The 24,439-nt window shown below is 42.5% G+C and overlaps 1 protein-coding gene across 4 annotated transcripts in view; it reads right to left on the bottom strand.

Annotated features, from left to right (window-relative positions):
* Positions 1–878: 878 nt before the first annotated feature.
* Positions 879–24,439, bottom strand: part of LOC121097933 (WT1 interacting protein) — an 87,677-nt gene continuing 64,116 nt past the window's right edge. For 3 of the 4 annotated variants that reach the window (XM_040615368.1, XM_040615369.1, XM_040615371.1), the window contains 5 exons: positions 13,159–13,221; positions 10,667–10,797; positions 9,333–9,384; positions 7,406–7,474; positions 879–5,103 (listed from right to left, as the gene is read on the bottom strand). In XM_040615368.1, coding sequence (XP_040471302.1) covers positions 4,951–5,103; positions 7,406–7,474; positions 9,333–9,384; positions 10,667–10,797; positions 13,159–13,221 — 468 coding nt within the window. In that variant the 3' untranslated portion in view covers positions 879–4,950. Of the gene's footprint in view, positions 5,104–7,405; positions 7,475–9,332; positions 9,385–10,666; positions 10,798–13,158; positions 13,222–24,439 lie in introns of those variants that run through there. The other variant, XR_005831128.1, reaches the window with a different exon arrangement.

The raw sequence follows: 24,439 nt of genomic DNA, 5'->3' as shown, positions 1-24,439 counted from the left end.
TGGCAGAGCTGCAGAGTAGGCCTCTTTGGAGGAGAGGGTGGTACCCCACTGCAGTAGCAGCCTGTGAGTATTTGATTTCTTTGAGTCACTGGAGGAAAGAGCATCTACAAAGATGGTAGTGTGACCAGCTCAATGGAAAGGAAACCCACTGAGTATGAGGAAACCAGGAAGAAACTGGTTTTTCTGCTCTTTCCCCAGGCATCCACTTGTGGCTATAGGAGGAAACAAGATGCCAACACTGATGAACCTTCTGCCTGACAAGACATAGCTGCTCTTCCAGGACTGCTGTGCGGGCGAGGTAAACGTGACCAAGCTCCCATCCGTGCCATGAAGCTGGAGACAAGAAACTGGCAAAGACCTTCAGAAAGGTAAGAGATTAAAAAAAAGCATCTTCTCAATCCTATCAGAGCTCTGGCCATAGTTTCTGAGTTACTGTGACTTAGCAAGAATATTGAAAAAATTCCCCAATCCGAGGCCGGAGTGCTTAAAACTACGCAGGTTCGTAGCCCAGGCAAGTAGTTCTTTTCTGGAATGCTCAAAAAAACCAATGGGAGTCTGGAAAAGGAAGTGTTCAAGTGTTCCTCAGTACTTGCTGTCTTACATGTAAACTAGCCGGACTGGTTAAAGCTTAATTAAAAATTGCCAGAGTGGCTAAATTCTTTTCTAAGTGCAGCTGCAAAACCTTAGCTGTGGGCATATTTTAGACCTTAATTAGTAACACTTGCACTAGAGGACCAAAATCTTTCATGAATGCAGCTGCAATCAATTAATATCAGTCAGGAATTTCTGTAGGCAATGCAAGGGTCTCTTGAAAATTGTTTTAATGGCAACCTAGATTAAAAAAAAATAATACATTGAACAAACTACAAAATCAAAGATAACTACAAAACGTCTTTATTGAAAAAAGCAGATTATAGCATCTAAGGTTAAATGAAACTTCTGACTTTTTAATATTAAATAACTTAGGATGATAGCAAGTAGCTTCTTCTTTAGATAAATAAATCTACATTTCCCAATTTTTTTCTTCAACAATCAAGGGAATCAAACACTGAAACACAAAACCACAAGTAATTCTAAAGACTAAAAGACAGAAGTACATTGGAAGGTTTTACAAGGATATATATACAAAAATAGTTAAACTAATGTATATTTTCAGCATGTAAAGTAGTTACATGATATACAAACTGGGAATTTATATATTTCCTACAAAATAAAAATCAACGTTGGTCCAAGTTCTTGGAAGAAAACTATATTCTTTTAAAGAAAATGAAAATATTTCTCAAATGAAAACTTAATTTAAGTCAAATTATATACTCTAGTTACGGCATTAGTTATAGGATGAATCACAAACTTTTAAACTTTTCTTGAAACACAAGAAAGCAGCTTTTGTCTCCTTTAGAGCTTTGGTTTACTTTACTACTCTGGAATTTCTGGTCTTAAAGAGCTCCTCTAACCATGTTTTCCTTTTGAAGCTCCACCTTACAAAATATATACACACACGAGTGAAAGGAAAAGGAAAGAAACCCAAACAAACCTTCTTTGAAAGCTCAATTATCTGAGTGCATTCTTTTGTTTTGTTTTCAAATTGTTATTTTGGTCCTTTCTTTGGAATGTGTCCTCCAGTGCATGAGGGACTCTGAATTGCCTACAACAGCTTTGTGCTGTAGGGACTCTGTAAGATTCCTTACTGAAATGGAAAGGTGTAGTTCTGATGCAAATGAGAACAAGTTGTTAGCATTTTAACTTTATGGAAATATTCTGAAAGTACAGCAAAGGCTTCTGAAGAACAGTCACATCATAAAATAAACTCTAGGAAGTTTACATCTGTGTTGAACTGATGTAATGTTATTCCTTAAAAAAATGATTAAAAAGCGCTTTTCTCTTTACATAATTCCCCAGATAGGAGGTAAAATGTGCAGAAATTGTCACTAGCACTAAAGAATATAGCACATCATTATTTTAGATTTGCTTGTTTTTCTCTTTGATTGAAGAAACCCAAACAAAAAAAAATAATCCCCAAACCTTGGCAAATTTCATTCAAGCTCCAGGTTTTATACTAAATGCTGGAAAAGCAAAGCTGTACTTTGTTGTACAGTAATGGAATGCACCTGTCTGTAGAAATATCGGAACAACTGCTGCTTTCTGGTTTTAAACAAATTGCTTATTCTATATTGAAATACTACCTTTTGACATTTTTATCATGATACTTAACACATTGGAACTGAGTAGAACTATGAGACTTACAAATTAACAAGTGAAATGAAATTAAATACTCTTGTTCTACAGTATGATCGTTTTCAAAAAAGAAAAGGTATGGTATGTCCATGTTAGGTAGTACGCTGTCCCTTGAAAAGTACATTGCAGTGGAAACTTCAAACTTGCCACTGAAGGAGTTGAAGTGCTAAGGAAGGTCCTGGTAGCAGCCTGGGCTGAACACCAAGTCACCTCTGTTTCTGGCCACTGTGATTTTGAAGGTTTTGCTTCTATACTAGTAGAGCAAAGTATTTTTCCAGTACAGTGAGTACTGTCAGGGGATGACTTGCTCGCACAGGAACAGACCCAAACCTTCTCTGTATATTTTAATTATTTTTTTCTTAATTTGGGTTCCTTAATATATATTGTAAAGACAAGCAAGTAACAATGCTTCAAAGCTAAATGTGGTCCAAAGCAGCTTCCTTAAATGGAAAAAGTGTTACATTGCAGCTGACACTAAAAGTTTATCCTGAAGCTCTGATATCTTCCATGTTTGTAGTAAGGAACTTAAGGAACTGACCTACTCATACAGTCCAACTTAAGACCATTTTTTTTTCCCTTTTCTACTGTTTGGGAACAGGCACAGGTACTTCTACTTCCTTCTGAGGCTGGGCTGGTGACTATGGACACAGAGGTAATGTTTGCAAATGCAGAAAAAGTATGCACATACCCAGTGTCCTCTCTTTCGCAGGCCAGGCCTCTAAGGCCTCACTGTAGAAATGGGACACTAGTTCCACTGCAATTCCTTCAAAGCATGGCTATGGCATTGAACATGTCAATTATAAACTGATACATATTAATTAGAAAATTACTTTTTAAAGAAGCATCTGACTTGCCAAGGAGCATCAGTAAGGGCAGGTTAATCTAGGCCCATGGAAGTTTGGCAAAAGTTCAGGAAACATACCTTTTGTTCTTTACTAACAGGAGAAAAAAACAGTTCATGGGAATTCTTCCTGCTCCCCCTTCCCCCATAAGGAAACTCCACATTATCAAAAAGTTCTGTTAAGGGAGTTAATTATCCCATTAAGGAATTGGTGTCCATTGGATGCTCTTTGTACTTTTCAACCTTTCTTTGTACTTTTCAGCAGACAAATGGCTTTCAAAAAGTCAATGAAGCCTAAGAAACTGAATGCCAATGGTGTTGCCAAACAAGTCATTTAATCAATCTATGTGCTGAATTTAACATGGGATCATTTCTGAGTGGATTGATCAGATTCTTGACATGTTGAGAACTGGCATGGAAATGTCCCAATCTACACATGCAGAGAATCTGGTCTGGTATTTCCACTTCCTCTGGAGAAGAATAATTTTATTTTATTGTAATTTTGGATACCATTAAAGACAACAATGATGGATTTATTTAAAATGTAAATTCAGGAAGGCTGCATCAATTCTCATGAGAATGCAGGATTATTTTTTTTTAAACATACAGATATGTGATTTGCATGTAAATCAACATGTGGTAGAAAACAAACCATAAAAAAGATTCATCTAACTTCCTATATGGAAGACATATTTCCCCAGAGCTCTGAGGTTACTGTAAAAGCTTATGCAAGACATGACAGTGTGTACATTCTATGTACATCCAATACTTGTTATAAAATACCAATGTTTCAATGGTCTGACTCCCTACATTATTATTTCTCCTAAACTGTACTTTGTTTTCCAATGAAGACAATCACCATAATTAGTTCAGAAGAACATCTAGAAAAGAACACAAAGCTGAAAAGGTAATACAAAAACCACTGTCTCCCTCTTTTCTTTTTTTTTTTTTTTTTGTCCTTCTTTTTAATAACATATCAACATACAATCATAAAGCAGTTGGTAACAAATGAAGTCCAAGACAAGCGTACCTTTGCATAGAAAGGGGCTTCTAACCCTATTAAACAAAAAAAAACAGGTTTAAAAGAGGAATTCTTTAGTAAGTGCCAAATCATCAAGTTGATACGAATGCATTTTGAAACCATGACTACATTTGTACATGGCAAGCAATTACAGAGGTCTGTAACTTTCTTCAACTGTTATGACCCTGCGTATGCCAATCTTTTGGATACATTGCTCTGGTTTTTATGAGATGTTCACCATATTTCTTTAACAATCTAAATAGTCTTTGTGTGACTGTGGAACCTTATAGGATGGGAAGCTGGCCTGACACTTCTTCACAGAATGCCATTGTTTAACCCATGCTGAAAACTGTCCTTGCTGAAAAACACTTGTTTGCTTCCTATTCACTACTTCTGGGAATCTAAGTTTTAAAAAAAGTGAGACTGTATTCTCTAAGACCAGAATTCAACATAACTAGCTAAAATGCTAGCATTTATCTTATCATGCTTGCTGCAATATGATAAGGTGCTAACTTTTGGAAAGTAATTCTACACTCCTTACTTGGGTGAAATCTCCACTGAAGGAAAGGGAGTACGGAGTGTAGAACAGCCCTTTGTACCATTGTTTTTAGAAATGCTGCCATTTACAGTTACAGTTTAGTGGTGAATTATTTGTTCAAGTAGATGCTGTCTCAGTGAAAATGTCTAGATAAAAGAAGACATATGTACAAAATCAGAAAAGGACCCCTCACCTCTGATTTAAAAAATAAATAGCTGGTTTAGATGGTTATTACTGGAATCTCATCTTTAAAGGAACACAAAAGTCATTGTTAGCTTTTTCTTTCAAACGGCTTATTGGTAATGGAAATGTCTTTCAGAGTTCTGTGACATGCATTGGATAGCTCGGAGGTGGATGTGATGGCAGTTTAATATTAAGGCGCCTGATATGACAGCTGTGGCAGAGCAAGTGGCCCTCTAATGGGTAACAACGATGGCCTTCCTCATCATTGAGCTGCAAGCCACAATCCTAGAAGAAACATACACATCCCAGGTTAGTGAGTGATTCAGGTAGGTCACCTCACAACACTGTCCATCTATCCTGCATAACCCTGAGAGTGCCATCCCATGTCTTCAAAGCCCACAACCCTACCAGTTTTTGGGAGGTGGACCCTGACTATCTTGTATTAAGCCAAATGGCATCACTGAAATCGAACAGGACAGTCTATAGCAGTACCCAGCATTGCTTCCCATTCTGGTCTCTTCATCTAATAAATGTTGATGTAAATCAGACAAAAACATGCCAAGCACTGACCCTGACACATACAACCGGGAAGGTTAGGACAGAGAAGGAGTTAATTCTGCAACAAGGCACAGAACAAGAAATAGGAGAGCATAAGTATAGAATGAGAAGGGGGTGGGACAGGACAGGACATGGGACAGGGTTACACTTTCTTTAATTTGGAATTTAAAAAAAGTTAAAAGACTTCAAGGGCAGTGGTCCATCTTAAGGTTTCAAGGATCTTAAATACTTAAACATTGTTACTGTGCTGAGTCCTGACAAACCAGACATAATCAGTATGTATTTGTGAACATTAACAGAAAGGAAAAAAGAAATTGAAAAAGCTGGGCATATAGGTAATTTTGGTATTGAAAACTGACGCAAAGTTTTTAGATTAACACCAAATATGATTTTTCAGCTTTCATAGCTAAAAGTTAAAGCTAAGTTAAAATCCTCAAAGTTTACAATGCTGAAATAAGAATGAAAAATGGGTTTTGTTAGTTTAGGGAGGCTATAATCAAAGTTTCTGCCAAGGTAGTTTTCTGTGTGTTACTGTATGTTATAGAATAACTTTATAGCCCTTTATATAATATTTAACCTGTGATGACAAAGCCTCCCTTTCTCAGTGGATTTCAGTTTTAGAATCGAGGTCTACTGATCTGTAAGCTGGCTTGAACTTCTCAGCAGAAGCGGTTGCACAAGAAAGAGATGATACACAAAAGGAACGAAGTTTCCAAACCAACCTTGCATGGCCACCAGGTGATGATGACATTACTGGTGTTTCAGAAGTGGCTGCGTAAGTTGTCACAGCGTTTGTAAAAGTCTCTATGTAAATACCTCAAAGTACTGGCACTAACTTTTCTAGTAGTATATGGAGACAGCAGTGACCCAGCGTGTACAGTTCAAGAACCTGATCTGAGATCATCAGGCAGTAACCTACCCCTGCTAACACATGGCTAACCCCCTCATTTCTCTACATAAACACACTCTACGTACTGGGCAGATGTGGAGGCAGCTTAATTTGCCTCAAACTGGAAGGAGAATGGGGAAATGAATAATGAAACAGAACTGAAAATAAACCCCCATTGGGACATTCTAATATAAAGTCAATAGCCTGAGAGAGAAGGGGAGGGAGCTGTCATCTTAGGTGAAGCCTGCACAAAGCAATAGATGGGGGAAGAGGAGGAGGGAAGTACAGCGCTCCAAAATGCTGCCATTTCCTGTGCCAATTTCTCTTTAGAAATTAATAGGAAAGGATGCAGTACCAGGTATCTCTGTTGGAAGGAGCCAGCTGAGTGGATGCGGTCTTCCTTACATTTAGGTACGTGTATGTTTCAAGATGCTTGAATTTTGTTATTTTCTCCCTCAGTTGGCAGCCTCTTCGTAAAACCTTTTCGTGCAAAAATGCACAGAAGATCGTATTGCTGCATTTTTACCTCTAGCGCTGACAGTCAGGTAGCACAGTTAGGACCTGGGCGGCTATGCATTTTCATATCAAGAGCACCTAAACTTGCAGTAAAAGGGAATTTTTTGGTTGGTCCCAAATTGAAGAGTTTGTTTCCCTCCTCATGTTGCTGGATGCAGAGCTAGGACTGAACACAGCTCTCTTCTCTGAAGCAAGAGCACTAATCCCACAACTTGCTCTGTTTCAAGAAACATTTAAAGTTCTGCACAAAAAGAAACTAATCCCCCAAAAGTGACAGAAAGTCAATGGTATCCCTGTCTCTTTTCTAGTAAAGAATCAATATTCATTCAGCATGGAAAAAACACAGGTCCCCTAGAAAAAGCCTTCCAGTGTAGGAGTGAGGGCCCTTCCCTGCACAGGCAGGTCTCCTCAACCAAAGCCAGCTTTTGAAGTTAATATACTGGAGGGAAAAAAGAGAAATAATTCGGTACTGGAGAGGGCAGCACCACTTGCAGCCCAGCTAACACTCATCCCTTTGCATCCTTCCAGGAGCCATGGGGCAGAGCCCTACCTGCCCAGATGTGCAAGAGGTAGCAAGTGCACCCTGGGGTGTGAGTCGGGCCAGCGGAGGCACCTGGTGCTTACCTCGCAGTGATAGCACTCCACGTGGTAGTCTTTGTCCATTGATACCACCCGAATGGTCTCCTCGGAGCCCTGTTACGGAAGCAGAGTGAAGGTAAGAGTGCGCTTGTAGGTGGTGGTTTCTCAATCTTCTTTCAGTGCCCAGATTATCACTTTGCAGAGCTGTTCCCCTGGAGGATCCCCTCTTCCTCCACAGAGCAGACCTCTGTGGCGGTGGAGGGCCTTGTCCACAGCACTGCACCACTGGCTCTGCTGTTTAGCAGCAGCGTGGGTGTCTGGCATATCTAAGCTGTAGAGGTCATTTGGGAACGGTAGCCAACAACGTCTTCCTCAAGGGACTAATTAGTCTTGAAATCAAGTAATTTTCCACGGGCACCCAGGATGTGAACATATTACCAGCCAAAACCCGACCTGCTGACTGGGTAACTTTTCCTTGTAGACTTCCTGGCCTGAGTTTTCCAGGACTTGCATTCCTCTCAAACCATCTGCTGCACAGCCATTTTGCACATGCATGTGTCCCTGTATGTAGCCCATAGGGATTTACATACCAATCCAGCAGGTAATCCTGTGCACAGCCCAAAACCTCAGCGTGAGGGTGGATGCAGTGGAGTTGTGTAACTCCTGGCTGAGCCCCAGGCCCTGCAGAGCAGCCCATACCCTTCTTGTAACCTCACAGGCTCTTTCCCTGATCCACTCTGAAGCCTTTGAGGACAGAGCTCATTGGATTTGTTGTCTTACATTGTTTCCAGTTCCAGGTGGGGTTAGAGCATCAGATATGACGTACGCTATGTCTGAGAGAAGCAAGTTAGTACCTGCACTGCTAGACCTGAACTAACTTAAGAAACCTCCATGGGAAAGAACATGGAGTCTCTCCTGCTAGCCATCAGATGAGTCAGCAGTAGGACTGCTTTTTTTTTTTTTTTTTTTTCTTCTTTGTAAGACACAAATCCAGGGAAATTTACAGAGGGGTTTTCTCCTCACATTGCATCACCAGGACAAGCAGTTCTGGCTCAGCCTTTATAAGGTTTTCAATTATGTGAGACCGGGCCATTTAACAGAAATAGTAATGACAAATGAGGGTAATGTGCAGGGTGATAGAAGCAGGCATGCTGAGAGGCTCTAGCTACAGGCTTTTCTTTTCTGGGGCGCAGCAGCTTAGAGGATGCAAGCTCTGGCTCTTATCAGTATGACAATAGGAAAAGGAGGGAGGCACTGAGGCCCTTGCTTACAACTGAGCTCATCAGTGACCTCAGCAAAGGAAACTCACGAGGGTCCTGCACCCATCAGGGTATGAGGAAGCACCACTGCGGGCTGCCAGAAAAGGGATGTCTTAATGCATAAGTCTTATAGTGCTACCTATATAGTCAGAACAGGCTGAGACTGCAAGCAAGACATCCACCTGGCCTCGCTTGCAGCCAACTCTTCTGCTGCCTCTTCCACCCCTTTAAGCACTTCCATTACATTGCCAGCCCAGGATGACAGACTGTGTGGCCTTCTCGCAGGTCAGGGTAGCCCTCATGTCTTTTGAAGTCTGGGCATCTTAACAGATCCACATCAGAAATGCAAATGTAGCAGACAAGGAAAATTGCTACTTGAGCTAATGGGAGATTCTAAAAATAAACAGGGCTTGGCTTCTTGGGTTGTTCTTGGAGCCCCAGTCAGGACTTTCAATTAAAAGAGATTTATAACAGCATAATTAAGACCTGGAAAGCACCCTAAAGATACAAAGTACTATGCTGCATAATAGTAGTATGACTATTACAACCTCTGGGAATGTTTGGGAGCGACATTACTGCTGAACTGTAATTTAGTATCTGACATAGTATAGATTCTGGAAGAAGGAAGAAAAGCATCTCATGTGTTTATATAATAAAGTGTTCACATGCCAACAGCTGTAATCTCTAAAGAGTCAGTGCACGTTAACATGTACCTGTGCTGGTAGGATCGGCTGGTTACAGGAAGCGCATTTTGGTGCAAAAACCCTAGGGTGCAAGAAGAAAGTGTTCAAAACACATTTAAAGCTTCTTCAAAAAGTAGAACAAAAATAGTTATTCTAACCACGCCTTGTTTTTAGCAAAATGTAGATCCACAGGATTTGAAACACCTCTTAAATATTTGATGATATTCAGGGAAAAGGAGATTTACAAGAGGCTAATCTACCCCAGCTTTATTGGTTAGGTCTTCCTAACCTCTAGGCATAGCAAAACCAGCCCTCTTCCCACATAATGCCCTTTCTCTTACTTTCCTTTACCCATAATGTCACTCAAATTCTTCCAGAGACTGACTGCAAAGCAGCTCCTGACTTGGGGGCTGTCACTACCTGACATCAGGAAGACGTCATCATGCTGAACAGGAGAGGGGCTGATCATGGCTAGGATCTACTTCAACCAAATACATCAAGTGGTCTTATTATCGACAGCTATATTTTATGACAATCACTGGGCCAACAGTCACTCTCTCTTTGGAACACGAGCAACTTGGTACCAATTGGGTTGTGTTCAGAGTGATTTACTCTGGCTATGTAAGCAGAGCTATAGGTTGACTGCAGCTAAGAGCATTCACATAGCTTTTGAGCAGGAGAAGAACAGAGTCCAAAAGCAATCACTTAAACCACAAAACTTTTTGTCAGGTGAGTCTAAAATCATTTTAACACTAGTTGCTAATTACATGTCTACTGTACAGTCTAGGTTAACCTAACTTACATTCACCAGTGTCATGCACTACTAGAACCTTGACCAGGGCTCCTCAAACTTTTTAAACAGGGGGGCGGCGCGCGGATGAAGTGGCAGGAGGTCATCTGCGGCTGCTTGATTTCCCCCCGCAACCCCCGGTGGGGGGGTAGTGGTGGGGTTCTGTAAATACCAGGGGCCAGACTGAGGATTCTAGGGGGCCATATCTGGCCCGTGGGCCATAGTTTGAGGACCCGTGACCTCAACTCTTAGCCAGCAGAACCTACCACCACTTGCAGAATTAGCCTGATCTAATTAGTGTTGGAAGTCCTGAAAGAAGTAGAGAAACAGCTACCAGGGAAATACAACTTGATTTTCAACCTCACTTGGCCACTGTATGCACACACTGGGCCCATGAAGCAACCTCTAATATAACTTTAAAATACTCTACAAATACAACGTGAGAGCAGCACTTGAGGGACATCTGAGCAAACAGGAATGACCTTTTTTTTTAATCTACTACAGAAGCTTATAACTGTACCAGTAATTTTACTACTATAATTTTTCCAAGCATGTAATGGATTTGCATACTTACGTATGGTAGTCTTTGACACAGTAAATATTGTTCTCCACATCTACAGTGAAGGGGACTCCATCCAAACACTCGTTACACACCACACAGCGGAAGCAGCCAGGATGGTATGACTTTCCGAGGGCCTGTAAGATCTTAAGAGGGAAACAGCAAAATAAGTGGATGCACGATTACATATACTGCTGTGGCTGATTCTTAATAATGGCAGTGAGAAAAGCACTTCAGGATGACATTACCACTCTGCAGATCTGTCAGCAAGGAAGGGACCTTTTAAAACAGTCAACTTGCTTATTTCAGTGGGTTGCAGTAGGCTCGCACCGAAGAGAGAGAACTGTGAAAATCAGGCTAACGCCCATCACTGAGCTCTGCACGGCCAATACTGGCAACAGAAATTAAAAGCGGCTTCAGAGACCACTTCTTGGAAAATCTGCTGCAGCCAAATCCAAGTTACTGGGATACTGTGTTAATTCACAAAACTTAACAGGCTGTGACAGACAGAATCCAAACCAGTCATTACTCAAACTTAAAAAAAAAAAAAACAAAACAAGCAAAAAATCAGGTGTCCCTTTATTAATCAAGGATCCTAATTCACCATAGTAACTGACTGGTTATCACTCAGTCACAGAAGCCCATCAGTTTCTGTTAAAATTCCATCTGTATCCATGTGTTTGGATATAGATCCAGTCATCTATCTTGCCAGGTTTTTCCCATGCTCATCTTCCCTATTCCTTTTAGAAGGGTTTAAGGGAAGGCCTGACACAGTCTTAGCTACGCTACTGCAGAACAGATCCCCTCCAAAGCACCAAGCCCCTGAACAAGCCTCTGGGAAGAGTGAGAGACAGTGTCATCTTCAGGCAGCTCTCAACAGGTTCTAACACCAGCTGCATACATTTCAGGTGGAAGTACCACCTTTGGAAGGCAATTTCAGAAAGTATCTGCTAGCAGCAGTGCTCAGCTTGGAGCTGTTAAGCTGGAGATTAGAAATGTCCACAGGCCAAGCTCTCATGGCCCTGTAGATAAATCTATGAATAAACGGGAAATAAGAAGTGGGGCATAGCAAAAATGCACGAAGTCAATTTAATTTAACCTTTTTTCCCCCCTCTAATGAAGCCCTATAGCTCTCCGTTCAGTGAGTATCATCAGAATCCATTTGGTTTGCAAACCTGTTCCCAGCCAGAAACAACCTGTCCCTGTGCACGTATTGCTGTCTAGGCAGCTACGTGACGCTGTCAGCCTGGCACGATGGCACGGTCACCCCTCTGCACGGAGTAACTCCCAATTCACCTGCACTTCCAGCCTGGAACAGCTTCAGCGGCGCACAGGCTGGCAGGGCTGCAGCTCCCTGTTCCTCAGTGGCATGTGGGCACCGCTGCCACGCAGGCACGTTTGTTGTGCACGCACTCCCAGGGAGGAACACGAAGGAATTAGCCAAATAAGACTGCTTAATTCCTGGAGCTCCCAGAGCCGTTTCCTTTTGTCAGAGCTCACTTGCTGATGGGAGAAAGGCAGACAAACACCTGCCAAGCTTCCACCTACTGAGCTCCACCAACGAGATATTACGGACTCTTGCCTGAGATTCTGCAATTAAGGGCCAGCTCAAAGCATGCAAGTTAGGATACCCCTCCCCCTCCCAGCATGACACAACTCTAGAAATTTGCTCTTGGGCTAAAACGAACAATATCCTTGTCCAACCAGTGGTGCCAGGATATGAGCCAGAATCCTCATTAGTGAAGTCTCCCTTCCAGCTCCTACTGAACCTCCGTGTTTGCAATGCAGTAGCTACTCCTATTAGGCATACTGAGGTTCATACACATTTTAAAGCAAAAGGAAAACAAATGGATGTCCTACATGATCTGCAATTTTTCAACGTGCAAGCCACTTCATTTTGTTTGGTAGTTTCTGCTTAGGATGAACAGACTAAATTCCCACTGAAATGATGCCAGCAGTATCTGGCCCAATCCACACCCCTTTGCTTTTTTTTATTACAAAATTAACGGACTAGTGGCTCCCTACAAACCCCAGTGGTAATAATGCATTTTAACTGACATGGAGCAAGTGGCAGAAGGTAAGCAAGTCACAGAGCAGGCAACAAACCTCAGGACTATTGATAACGTCCCTCTCCTCTCTAGCCCAGATTCCATCCACTTGACAGAGCTCTTGCTATTCTGCTATCTTACAGAGCACACCATCTGTTTTCCTTTACCGTGTTCTCATACAAAGCTGTATTTTCCCTCTTTTAGTATTAAAATTCTATTCGATTTTTTTTTTTTTTAACTGGCATGTGGCAGAACAACAGCCTCCCATGATCTCAGGTAGAAAAGAAGCCCAACTTACTGTACTTAATAGTAACAGAGTATGCCACATTTTCAAAAATTACATTAACAGCCGTCAAGACACGATAGTCTGACCAGGGAAAAAGCACAATGTCTCACAGTGCGCTGCCCAAAGTCCGTGAAAAGCAAGCTATCCCGTGGTTAGGAATTTAGGTCTCTTACCATTTCCATTATGAGGTGTCCACAAACAAAGCACTTGTCCGCTGTCTGCTGAAAACCTGAATACTGTTCAAATGACAGAAAAGAAAGGATTATTAGTAGCCACTCCTCTCTCTCGCTGCAGAAATACCTTCTAAGTGAACGCTGCGCTATTTTCCAGCCTGTGCTGTATATGATAGCAAACTATACAATAGGTTTGGGAGACAGTGATTCAGCAGCTCTGCTCTCACAGCACGCTCAGATACCAGCTTGGCCTTTTGATCCACCGCAACATTTCCATGAGATTTCCAATTTAACAATTATTTTAAGTTCGGTTTTTATTTTTGAAGGCCATTTGGCAAGTTTGCATTTTGTGTGCTGGAATTAGTTTGAATTCACTCTTTTGGTTGTTGCTGTTGGGGAAGTAAGTAGCATAGGACTTACCGCCCAACTCCTGCTCAAATTAGTGACCAGATGCTCACTGACCTCAGCTTTTGGACCCATGTTTCACTCAGTGCTATATGCAGGCTAGAAAAATAAAGACAGGCCCAAGGAGGATTTAGCTGCCTCATAGATACCAGGCTTTCTATCCAGAGAAGAATCTAGAAGTCCAGGCACAGGCGCTTGGGCTTCCTGCACATGTGGGCACCAGTGAGGTACCTCAGAAAGGTGATACACACTCCAGCCATCGGCCCATGCTCCAGTCCGCAGTGGGAAACAGGAAGGCTGGGCAGGCTCGGTGGCAGAGCCCTTGGGTTCGGTGCCGGGGGCATGGCAGCAGGAAGGGACCTTGCCCACTCGGGACCAAAGCTATGTGGTCCCTGGCCGAGTGTTTTTGACCTTAACTTTGTGCTTGCGTCCCCAAAGCAGGTTCTGTTTCAGATGCCAAAGTCTGTCTTTAGTCCTGCGTTTAGAGGTACCCAAAACACACAAGGTTATCAGGCCAGACGACTGACCTCCCAAACAACTACCCTACAGGCAAGGGGCACCTGCCTGAAGAACTCCAGCCATGTCATTCTGAAACTGGTATTTGCAGTGGCTGAACTTCACCCTCACCCACTCGCCGTCCCACAGAAGTGAAGCGCTGCGTGTGCACTCTTTCCTGCCAGGGGGAAGGGGTGCCCAATTGTTTGTAAGGTATTGCACAGCGATGCTTATTTCTGCAATTAAGGTTGTAGCAAAGCTCACCTGAAATGTACTTTAGCTGCACAAGTTAAAAGACAGGGAATGGGGAGGATGAGTGTGAACCGGACTCTTCTCCCAGCACACAAGTTAACTGGCTCAGGCATCTTAACACAGCCTCAGCCCAACCCAGCTTATGGCTTCCTCCATTCTCCCCCTTGATTTAGTAGGGATTAACTGTCCCTCACTTCAAAAGCCAGCAGTTCCCAGCCTAGAGCTGCCATATGTTTTCTTTTTTATTGGTGTGAGGGGATTACATGTTATTTCAGATCAATAGGTTGGAGACAAAATTATTGTTGCTATGCAACAAAGTGATTAATGAAGGAAAAGGTCTTGCAGACACTTTGACAGGCCCAGAAAGTCAGTAAATGATGGTATGGCAGCTGCTACGGCTCCAAATTTACTACGCACTAAGGAACACAGCTCATACAATCTTAAGAAACTTTGAAACTTCATCAAAAGAGACCAGTGTGTTGAGGAGCAAATACAGAGGTGGGCAGTCCTAGCTGGCTATTTCTGCAAGATACTGGGTTTTGGGTTTTTTTCTTCTTATTACTGATGCAGGAAAAGGGCCTTAAAGCTTTGGATGCTTCTTGGCTGCACCGTATCTGAGTAACCATCTGGCTAGACTGTTTCCTAAGGTTGCAAACTTGAGGGTTACTGGAAACAGGTGGGTAGGTCCTAGTGGTGCAGACGGCAGAGGATTAACAATGGTACAACCCCAGCTAATTCTAAAATCCTGCTGGAATGAATTTACCAGTACCATCTGGCTGTCATTTGATAAGGAATGCAAAGGAGCATTTACTCAGCTATTGATTAAGAGGGAACATTATTTCCTAGGAACAGAATGGCATAGTGGACAGATTAATGTCATTTATTGCTAACCAGATTATCATAAATTACACTGTCAGAAAGAAAGGTTTTGCTGACACAAAATCACTATATGACTAACCCTATTAAATTAAAACCATGATTTGTTTTTAATAAGAAAATTGTTATTTGTCAAACAGATCCAGAACTGGATTACCCAATTAAGACAACTTTGCAAAATGTCAGTGAAGTCTAATAGCAGTGATAAAATATTTCATGGGTTCAGGGAGCTCTCCTTTACCACCACATTCTTTTCTGATCACAGTATCGATCCCAGACAAACCAGAGACCTGATTCAGTGAGAACAGGATTTTGGATTCAGCTGTTTGTGCTTCAAATCTGTTTGGACTGGAAAAGACTAACAGCCTCATATGCCAGCAGCACTGTTTTCTACATGATGGTATTACTGTGGACACTGCTGTTTAAAGGTAAACAATAAATGATTTTCTCTACATTTTTGTAGCTTACCTGTCAACTTCTGCTTTGCAGTGTTTGTTCTTAACTTGGAGAGTTCAAACAGGCCGGATGTGCTAAGTTTTCAATTTTAGAAGCAGGACTTACAAACTTAGGCTTAAAATACTAATTGGCAACCTCTGTCTTTGAAGCACTTTATTATTACTAACCTTCACAAATCTTGTGTATGCAATGAGAGAGAAGTTGTGACTTGCTCCAGACTGCAAGACAAGGCAGAATGGCCTCTTTTTTATCTCTCAGCACACCTAAGAGCCTTCCTGATGGTGGGTTCCCAGCATGGCTGGGTGGAAGCAGCACTGGTCCCCCACAGCTTGTGAACTAGGTAACCAGAAGAGAAGGGGAGGTTACGCTCTGCAGACTTGTAGCCTCTTTTATGGCTAACCATAGCTGGAGGGGGGGAAAAGAGCTTTTGTGCATACCAGTCCTCCCTCACAACATGAAGACGTGAAAAACAGACTGAGGAGAAACAGTGAAGTAATACAGGATGATAAGCAAGACCCTAGCAGAGAAGCCAAATCACAGCTATGCCTCCTGTACACACAGTATTTTATACATACAGTTTCATTCGTGATGCAAGCAGTACTCAGCTCAATTCTAGCCTCACTCTAAGGGTTTCATATGTGCCATTAAAAAAAAAAAAATGTTGGCAGACCAGTAAGATGATGTAAATATAGACTAATCTCAAACTAGACAGAAACATTCAGAAGTCTACAGACAGTCTGTACCTAGGACAAGTAAGAAGCGTGATTTTGAACTTTCCCAAATATTCATTATAGATGGTCATAAAGCATATATAAAAACACTGAAAGAAGTTGTTATAAAATGAACAGTTCTGAAATTCAAAGCTGAAAATGAAGTGCTACCCTTCGCTCTCACTTCTGTGACTTAGAAATAAGATGCCAGTTACAGGGATGCAAAGAAAACAAGTGCATATTGAAAAGCTGGCATATTATTTTTCCTGATTTCTTATTTTGGACCCTACTGTTTTCTCCCATATTTACCTTGTCCTTGACTTCTCTTCCAGGATAATAAAATCTCACTTCATGTGCATGAATCAAGACATTGTAATCAAGCTCCCCAATGATACTTACATAATATAAGACTCTGGGAAGCGAAATAAACCTTGAGAAATATGTTAATTATGTTAGAATAGAAGAGTAAAAATAAAGTAGAAGACTTGGCTGGCTGAATTATTCTTTTGTTTGCTGTCCAGTATACTTTGATTATCAAACAGGCAAAAAGATCTCTAATGATTCTGTCCAAGAGTCTTTGTTTCAATGTAAGAGGAAAACAAGTCCCCTTCTGTCCTGAATATTTAGGCCTGTTAGTGTCCTCCTGTGATAATCTTGGGGTTTATAACTCTTCTGTCTAATGTGCAATATATCCAAAAGAAATTAACAATGAATTTTGAGCATATAATGAACAATTATGCATGGAGGATAATCCTACCAAGTACTATGAGAAACAATTTCTCCTGCCTGCCCTCAGTCCTGTAACCAATCTTGGTTGTCTACCCAGGGTCTTTTAAAGTTTGATGTTCTTCTCGTCGTGATTTTCGAAAGCAAAAACATTCAGAAAACAGCATGCCTGAAAAAGGCTTCAGGACCCAAAGTTTCAACCTTAGGCAACGTCAGATCTTTGAAAAGACAAGTCACTGCTTCTCCTTCGCATGCCTAACCGTGCCCAAGGAGAGGCTGATGCACTTCCCTGCTGTTATGCACTCAACAAAACAAAACCTTCCTCCTGGAAACAGACCCTGGAATCTCATTCAGGCCCACTTTCTTCTTTGATGAGGATGTTCAAAACCTGCTGAAGGTTTGTGCAAGCAGATCGAGTGGGTTACATTTCAGTAGGTGTGGCAGCTGCTGCCCCGGTAATGGTATGAAGCTGTAAAAACTACAATTCACTGTCACAGCACTGCAAAGTCACTGAATGCGATTGCTCAGCCTAGACTTGAGATTCCTACCCTTTTATGTTTTAAGAGCTTTTGAGAAGATGATCAGGAGTTTTTGCCAAAATGCTTCAGGCATTTAATTCTGAAAACTAATTTCTGAATTGGGTGCTATGCTAATAATGTATTCCAACCCCAGGCCGCCTGTAATCCCTCACAGACTCTCTTCTCCTTGGTTTCCCATTAGCAGAGCATCTGTCTTCTCACTGCTTTATTGTTTGCTCTCTGCATGGGACCCTTAGTACATGGGACACAACAATGCAAGAAATTCATGGGATCACATTAAGAGAGGGAGAAAATATCAAATTTGGTTTCATGCAGATGGGGTTTTGTTATTGTTGGGTTTTTTACACACATATTTAAATGCAGCGATTAAACTGAACTGAACAAAATGGGGCCTTCCCCGGCTCAAAGATACGGGAGCCTTGTGGCAGGTGGCAGAGATTAAACCAAAGGAAAACAGTCCAGAACTTTACTCTTCATCCCACTGAAACCCTTTCATATAGCCTGTTGCTTCACCCCCTCTTGCTGCCAGTGAGGAAGCACTACCACAGCAGCTATCTCCTTGCTTCTGTGTTTCCGCTTTGTTAAGTTTGAAGGAGATGGGTAGGGCCAGGAGAGACTTCATGTTCTGCACAGAGGTAACAGTTGGTCTGGCCACACACAAAATTCTGCCAAAAATCAGGAATTCTGCTCATAGCTAACTTAGCCATAACAGTCAGGCATTTTATAGCCTCTTGGGAATAGCCACTTGCTTCCTAGAGAGCCTACAGAGACCCATGTGCAAGCACTCACCAAGGCTGCTTTCCGTCTGATTAATTAAGAGGCAATAACAATTTTCTTATGTAGATCTTCCTTAAACTCCTGTGGAAGCTTTGCAGTGACAATGATCAAGAAAAAATCCTGAAGCAACAACTTTAACTCTGCATCATATCGCACAGCCCAAAAATCAATTAACTTGATTCACACTGTACAGCACTTCGTATCGCAGAGCACTATACTCTTGCTGCGGGTTATTTATTGTCACTGCTACTACCTATTATGTACACTGCAAAAGAAACCATCTACGTTAGAACGTACCCTCCTGGAAAAAAAATAAATCTGGATTTTACACAGAACCGTTGTTGAAAAATTTCAATTCAAAACATAACAGCAACTAATACCAACATTTACTAGAGAAGTGGAAACACACCACTTTCTCACATGTTTTTTTTCTAACTCCCCCATAGAAAAAAATTAAGGCTTTCTGCTTACAAGTGTTTGGCAGGAGTTACACATAATTAGAAAGAGCTCTAGTTCTTTTAAGTGTGCTTCAGTTATTGTAATTTACTTTTCAATGTAATAAGAAGAAACATGGGACAATCTGACATTTCAGATCACCATCTCAGGAGGAAATAGGGGAGTGACTACCTGGTGTGAAACCAACTGGACTTTGTAACACGCTCTTCAAAACATTCCACTAGCAAATGTGAAGTACGGGACAGTTGCAAAAGCTAGTCCACAGTGATCCATCTCAGAAAAAAACCCACCCTTGTCTCTCCTTGTCTATTTTGTCACGGCCCAGAGAGTGACGCCTGTGGCTCATTTAACAATCCATAACCCAGTTCAGGGAACACTAGGCATCTTCTTAGTGAATACAGACCTTATTCACACATTGACATTTCATCACATTATCACCTGGGCCTAGGTACTGCCTGAGTTTTGCTCTTTTATAAACCTGAGAGACTTTTCTGGACTCCAGTTGCTCTCCTGTTTCAAAACACCAATTTTCTTCACTTAGCTGACCTGCAGTTTGCCATGCCCTGCAGTATTTGCAACGTTCACCCTTCGTTTCTCAGCCTTGCCGCCAAATTTTTACATGGCCCCTAGCTTTAAAAATGTGTCCTCTGGGAAAAATTCCGGGGAGAAAATCCAGATGCCCCTGAAGTCAGTGGGGCTTCTGCCACCAGCTTCAACAGACTTGTAACTTCTTGATACAGGGTGCAGCACTACAGTGTTGCGTGGCCACGAGAGGTGAACCCAAACTGCCAGCTCTGCACACTCTTCACGCTGGTTCACATTCAAGTCCAAAGTGCAGAGGCCAATCAGTATTTGACTATCCTAGGTATTTTGAAATTTAAATGTTAAGCTCATCTGTACGTTTGATACAATTCAGAATACTCCAAATAATCATCATTACTGCCAGATTTAGTTATAAAATAAAACCAGGACCACTGGCATACTACAGCCTTAGGAAAAACTAAGGAAGGAAAGTATTCAAACTTTTTTGGCAGGGAGGGGCTGGAGTGAGACCCACACAAGCAACAACATGAACTTCACTCCCTCATGTGCCAATTACCGTAACACGTTATAATCTGTTTGCCTTTGTTTTTGGCGACAGTATTTAGAAGCACAGCAACGCTCGGCATTCCTGATGCCTCTGGAACTTGTAAGCACCTCCTGTCCCAACCTAGAGCCACCAGTGCCTTGAGAATGCTCACAGACTTCTTTACACTTCTGTACATCAGAAGTACTGCAGCAAATCCCTTTCCAAACTTTGATTCCATCACTGCGTTAAACACATCAATAAACAGCCCTGTCTGTCCGTTCTCTGACTGGTGTATGCATTTTAATAGCAAGTCTCCTAAATAACAACATCCGCACAGTTATCTGGAACTCTGTTTGCTCTGTGATTCCCATTAGATATGGACACAAGCTGCAACTTCAATCATTTACCTTCTCGACTGAGTCTTTTTTTCCCTGAGAGAGTCCTGCTTAGCAGCAATGGGGTCTCTGACCAATGCGCTAGTCCCAGTGCTCAGCTCCCAAGGGGAATCTCCAAACGTTTATACTCATTGAGATGGAAAATCAAACCTCTGACTCCAGCTTCCGTCACACTAAATAAAAACTATCTTCCTAGGGCCCTAGAAAGTGGGATGGGCCATTTCCCACACTGCCAGGCTTGGAAAACAACATATGCACAAACTGAGAATAGCTTCATTAGCATTAATATTCACATTGCAGCCGTGTCCAGGGGCCCAAATTAGGGTAAGGGTCTTCTTGCGTTTGGTGCTACAGGAGATGAAGGTGCAAACCAGCTCTCATGAGCTGCCAATCACCCAGCTAGTCCTCTGTTGATACCCCATCCCTTCACCCCATGGAAAGCTGATCATTGCCACTTGTCACCTCCCTACCAGTTCTGCACACCCTGATCCTCTCGCATTTTTAATTTCATAGAGAGTTTTACAGTTGTGGATGTAAGACGAGGCCCTGTATGTTCTCTGTAGCCAATTTTTGCCTTGCAGTGGCAGCTGTGGAGCAGAGAGGCTGCAGCTGTAGCAAGGAGGACAGTATCCTGAGCAGGTACCAGTCACTGGTGTAGGGGAGAGAAGGATCAGAAACCCCAGTAAACCGGATGGAGAGGAGAAAGAAGACCTGAAAGACAGCGTGCAGGGCTGCAAAGCACAGCTCTGCTGGGGCTGTGGGCTGCTTGCCCTCTTTCTGCCACAGCCTCAGCCCTTGCCTCTCCCTGGCAGGAGGGCGTGAGGCCAGGGCAGGGAGCTGCAGAGGCACCAGCATGCAACCATCACAGGGGCTGGCCACACTCTGGGCTGGGAAGGGCAGAAAGGGGATGCCCAAAGGCCTCCTGGAGGCTTGCAACGCACCAAGCCTCTCTTTATGGTTGGCATGCAAGAAATATAGGTTTTAGAGCTTCTCTCTTTAAGGATTTATGGGCAAAGTTACAGATCTTCCTCCAATCTTACTGAAGTGGATGAACAGCTTTAGATGAAACTTTCAACAACTAATGCCAGCAAAGTTAGCAGAGGCAAAAACCCAGCGTGAACAAGTTCAGCCTAAATGTTTGAATTTGGCAAATTAGACAGTGAAAGAGATAAACTTAAAAGGGAAAGTTTTGGATGACCTTAATGCTATGCACTGCAGCTTGTGGTGTCTGTAATAGGTTATTTCCAGAGCATCTGAGTGTCTTCCAGTAGTGCATTAAGCAATGTAACTAACATCTGTCACGAGGTTCATTTTCACTCACATCTCCCTGGAGGGAAATTCTCTCATTTCTTAACCTCTGCTGGACCCCCAGTCAATAATGTTCATTACCTCAAGAGAAAAAGTCTATCAAAAAGAAAAAAGAAAAGAAAGAGATAATAGATCTAAGATTCAGGCTGCTTTGGTGACATTTTACAGTCTTTTTTGCCAAGAAAAACAGTAATTTCTTTTAAATTTCTTTACATGATATTTAAGCACTGAAAAGGAAAGACAAAATTATTGAGCTATTTTTCCTTCACCCATGATTATGCAGCAATTTATCAACAAAATGGAACAAGAACATCTGACTGGGATTATTTATTATACAGTAAGGCATTTATTTTTTTTGTTCACTTCACCAGGAACAGTGTCCCTGTTATGGCTAGTTAGCCATCTGTGTCCTGAGAGCTTTCAGAGAAGGATTAAACTGTCATTTGTTTTATTTCCTTTCATGAAATAACTATCCTAACAGGGCTGAGGCAAGACTTGCATATTGCTGGACTCGCTACCTCAAGGTCGCATGAAGAAGAGTAACTGGATCTTCCCTGGAGCTAAAGCAAAGCAATGAAACATTTGGGGGTTTGGTTTTGTTCTTTTTACTCCTTACACTCAGTAACATGCAGGATTGCTACTGAAGTGCTCCTGCTGGAAACTGCATAGATTAGACAATCTCTATGCCATGCTTAGGCAGAGATGGTATTATCTGTAGGTTTTACTTTTTTTAAAAAAATCTGATTCATTTTCTACCTTTGGTCAATAAGGCTTGGGTTTAAGCACTGATCAGGGCTGGAAGCAGGAGGGTGACAAAAGTACACAAAAGAAGGAACAGGCATGCCGTGTCCTCCAGGCGCTAAGGGTTTACCAGCCCTTACCCACTGACTCACAACCCCACACACAGAAGGCTGGCACTGTTGTCACAAGGATGACTGTGGCATGTGGCATCCCTTCCCCGTTTACAACTCCACCAGTGGGTCTAAAAACTTCTAGCACTTCTTCCCTGGAAAGAATGAGAAAAATAAGCTGCCTGATTTAGAGAAAGATAATCTGTGCCCTCAGTAAGAGCAAACATGTGGGAAAACTATTTGCTAGAAGAATGTACCTTGCAGCTATTGCCAAAGGCTTTGATGGGTGTATCTGTGCTTTGGATAGCTTTATGGCTGCACAGTGGAAATTGCCCATAATGAATAACATCTACATTTCTCAAACACCTTTCGTCCAGGAATCAAAAGCACTTTTCAAAGGAAGGGCCACATTTTGAATGCTTGATGCTAGCAGCTCCTCGTGTCACAATTTTACGGACTGACTTTTGGAAACAACTTGGTAGCCAAAGCTCTCTGGCACTCACTATGCTTTAAGTGACAACTGAGCTCTCTCAAGAAATGGAAGCCACACGGCATTTCAGTGCTGAAGTGCAACTGCCTCTGGGGTGGAACAGACACACCCTGGGGTGGCTGGCACCAGCACCGTGCTGAACCTTGAAAGGGGCACTTTAGCCAAGGAGGGCAAGCCCTGCTTTTAAGACAGGAGCCAAACATTTATAAGGATCTGATAACGGCTTTTCTCAAGGTCTTGGCTTCAAGGACCATATGTAATACTGCAGTGAATTCCATGTGTCACCTCTGATGGAGAGAAGAGCTGATCTGTCTTGAGTGAATGGGAGTTAAAGAACCAAGTATCTCGTATGAGCCATCAACTACAGCTCTGGAGACTGCTCTGGTAGGAGCTGTTCTGTCACAGAAACCAGCAGTATTGCGGGAGAACTGAAATACTGACATCTATAGATGCTTCAAGTCTAACAGTTACAAGAAGAAGAAACCCATAAATAATACCCATTCTTCCCTAAAATTTCCTTCGTTGACTAGTTTACAGCGAGAACGAGTTCAGCTTTTCTGCCCATCGCTGTTCGTGTGCTGTTTACTGCAGTCCCTGTGTCTGGCCTGGCCTGCGGGATTTCCCCAGTATGATGCCCCAGATGACAGGGAAGGACCTGCAACGAATTAATGGGATACACAGAGCTAGCAGTGGGGCCGGACAGAGCTCTGCAAGAACTGCAGCCCTCGGTACTGCCTTCTGAGGGTGGGAAGGTGACAGGCTCTCCTCCAGGTAGCAGGAAGGCTTCAGGCCACTCTACCCCTGCTCCCCATTTGCATCATATTTGCAAGTCAGCTGCTTCCCATCAGCATGCCTCCTGCTGGGAGGGCAAATGAGGGGCTCATTCAGACCACTGTGCTTTGGCAGGACTGTGCGCAACCAAACATCGACCCCTCACATCTGTCCCTGGGAATCGATGGAAACATCACCCTGCTGTTGCAAGCTTAACCACGTACACACAGGCCCCTCCAGCTGTTACTACATGCATTCCACCAGTGACCCCAGCACGACAGCACGGTACCTCCTGCCCAAATTTTCTGAAGCTGCTCTGCTTTCCCATTCCTGCTACGCTTATGCCATATTTGGAAATAACCTGGTCACAAGCTATGGGGTTGCAACTCCACAGTGCTGTGACCAGGCTCCCAAACCTACAGGAGCATCTAGTTCTCCTGATCAGTTCCCAGGCAAACAAAAGCCAAGGAAGAGCAAGAACACCAATGAGAGACACGACTTTCTTAGAAGGAATACAATTATAACGTAGGTAAACTACCTCCATTTACCTCCCCAAATTAAAATAATCTTTTTCTTACGCTCTTAACTAAGAACGAAACCAGAACGTGATCCGCTCTGCTGCTGACTGCTATTCACTGGCCAGAAAGAGGCTGCAATGAGCCAAGAGACAAGTCCCCCAGTGCAAGAATGGTTGAAGGCAGGAGC

The sequence above is a fragment of the Falco naumanni genome, chromosome 15 (assembly GCF_017639655.2).
Source record: "Falco naumanni isolate bFalNau1 chromosome 15, bFalNau1.pat, whole genome shotgun sequence".
NCBI lineage: Eukaryota > Metazoa > Chordata > Aves > Falconiformes > Falconidae > Falco > Falco naumanni.
The sequence above is the reverse complement of the archived record's forward strand: the minus strand, read 5'-3'. Positions and strand labels throughout refer to the sequence as shown.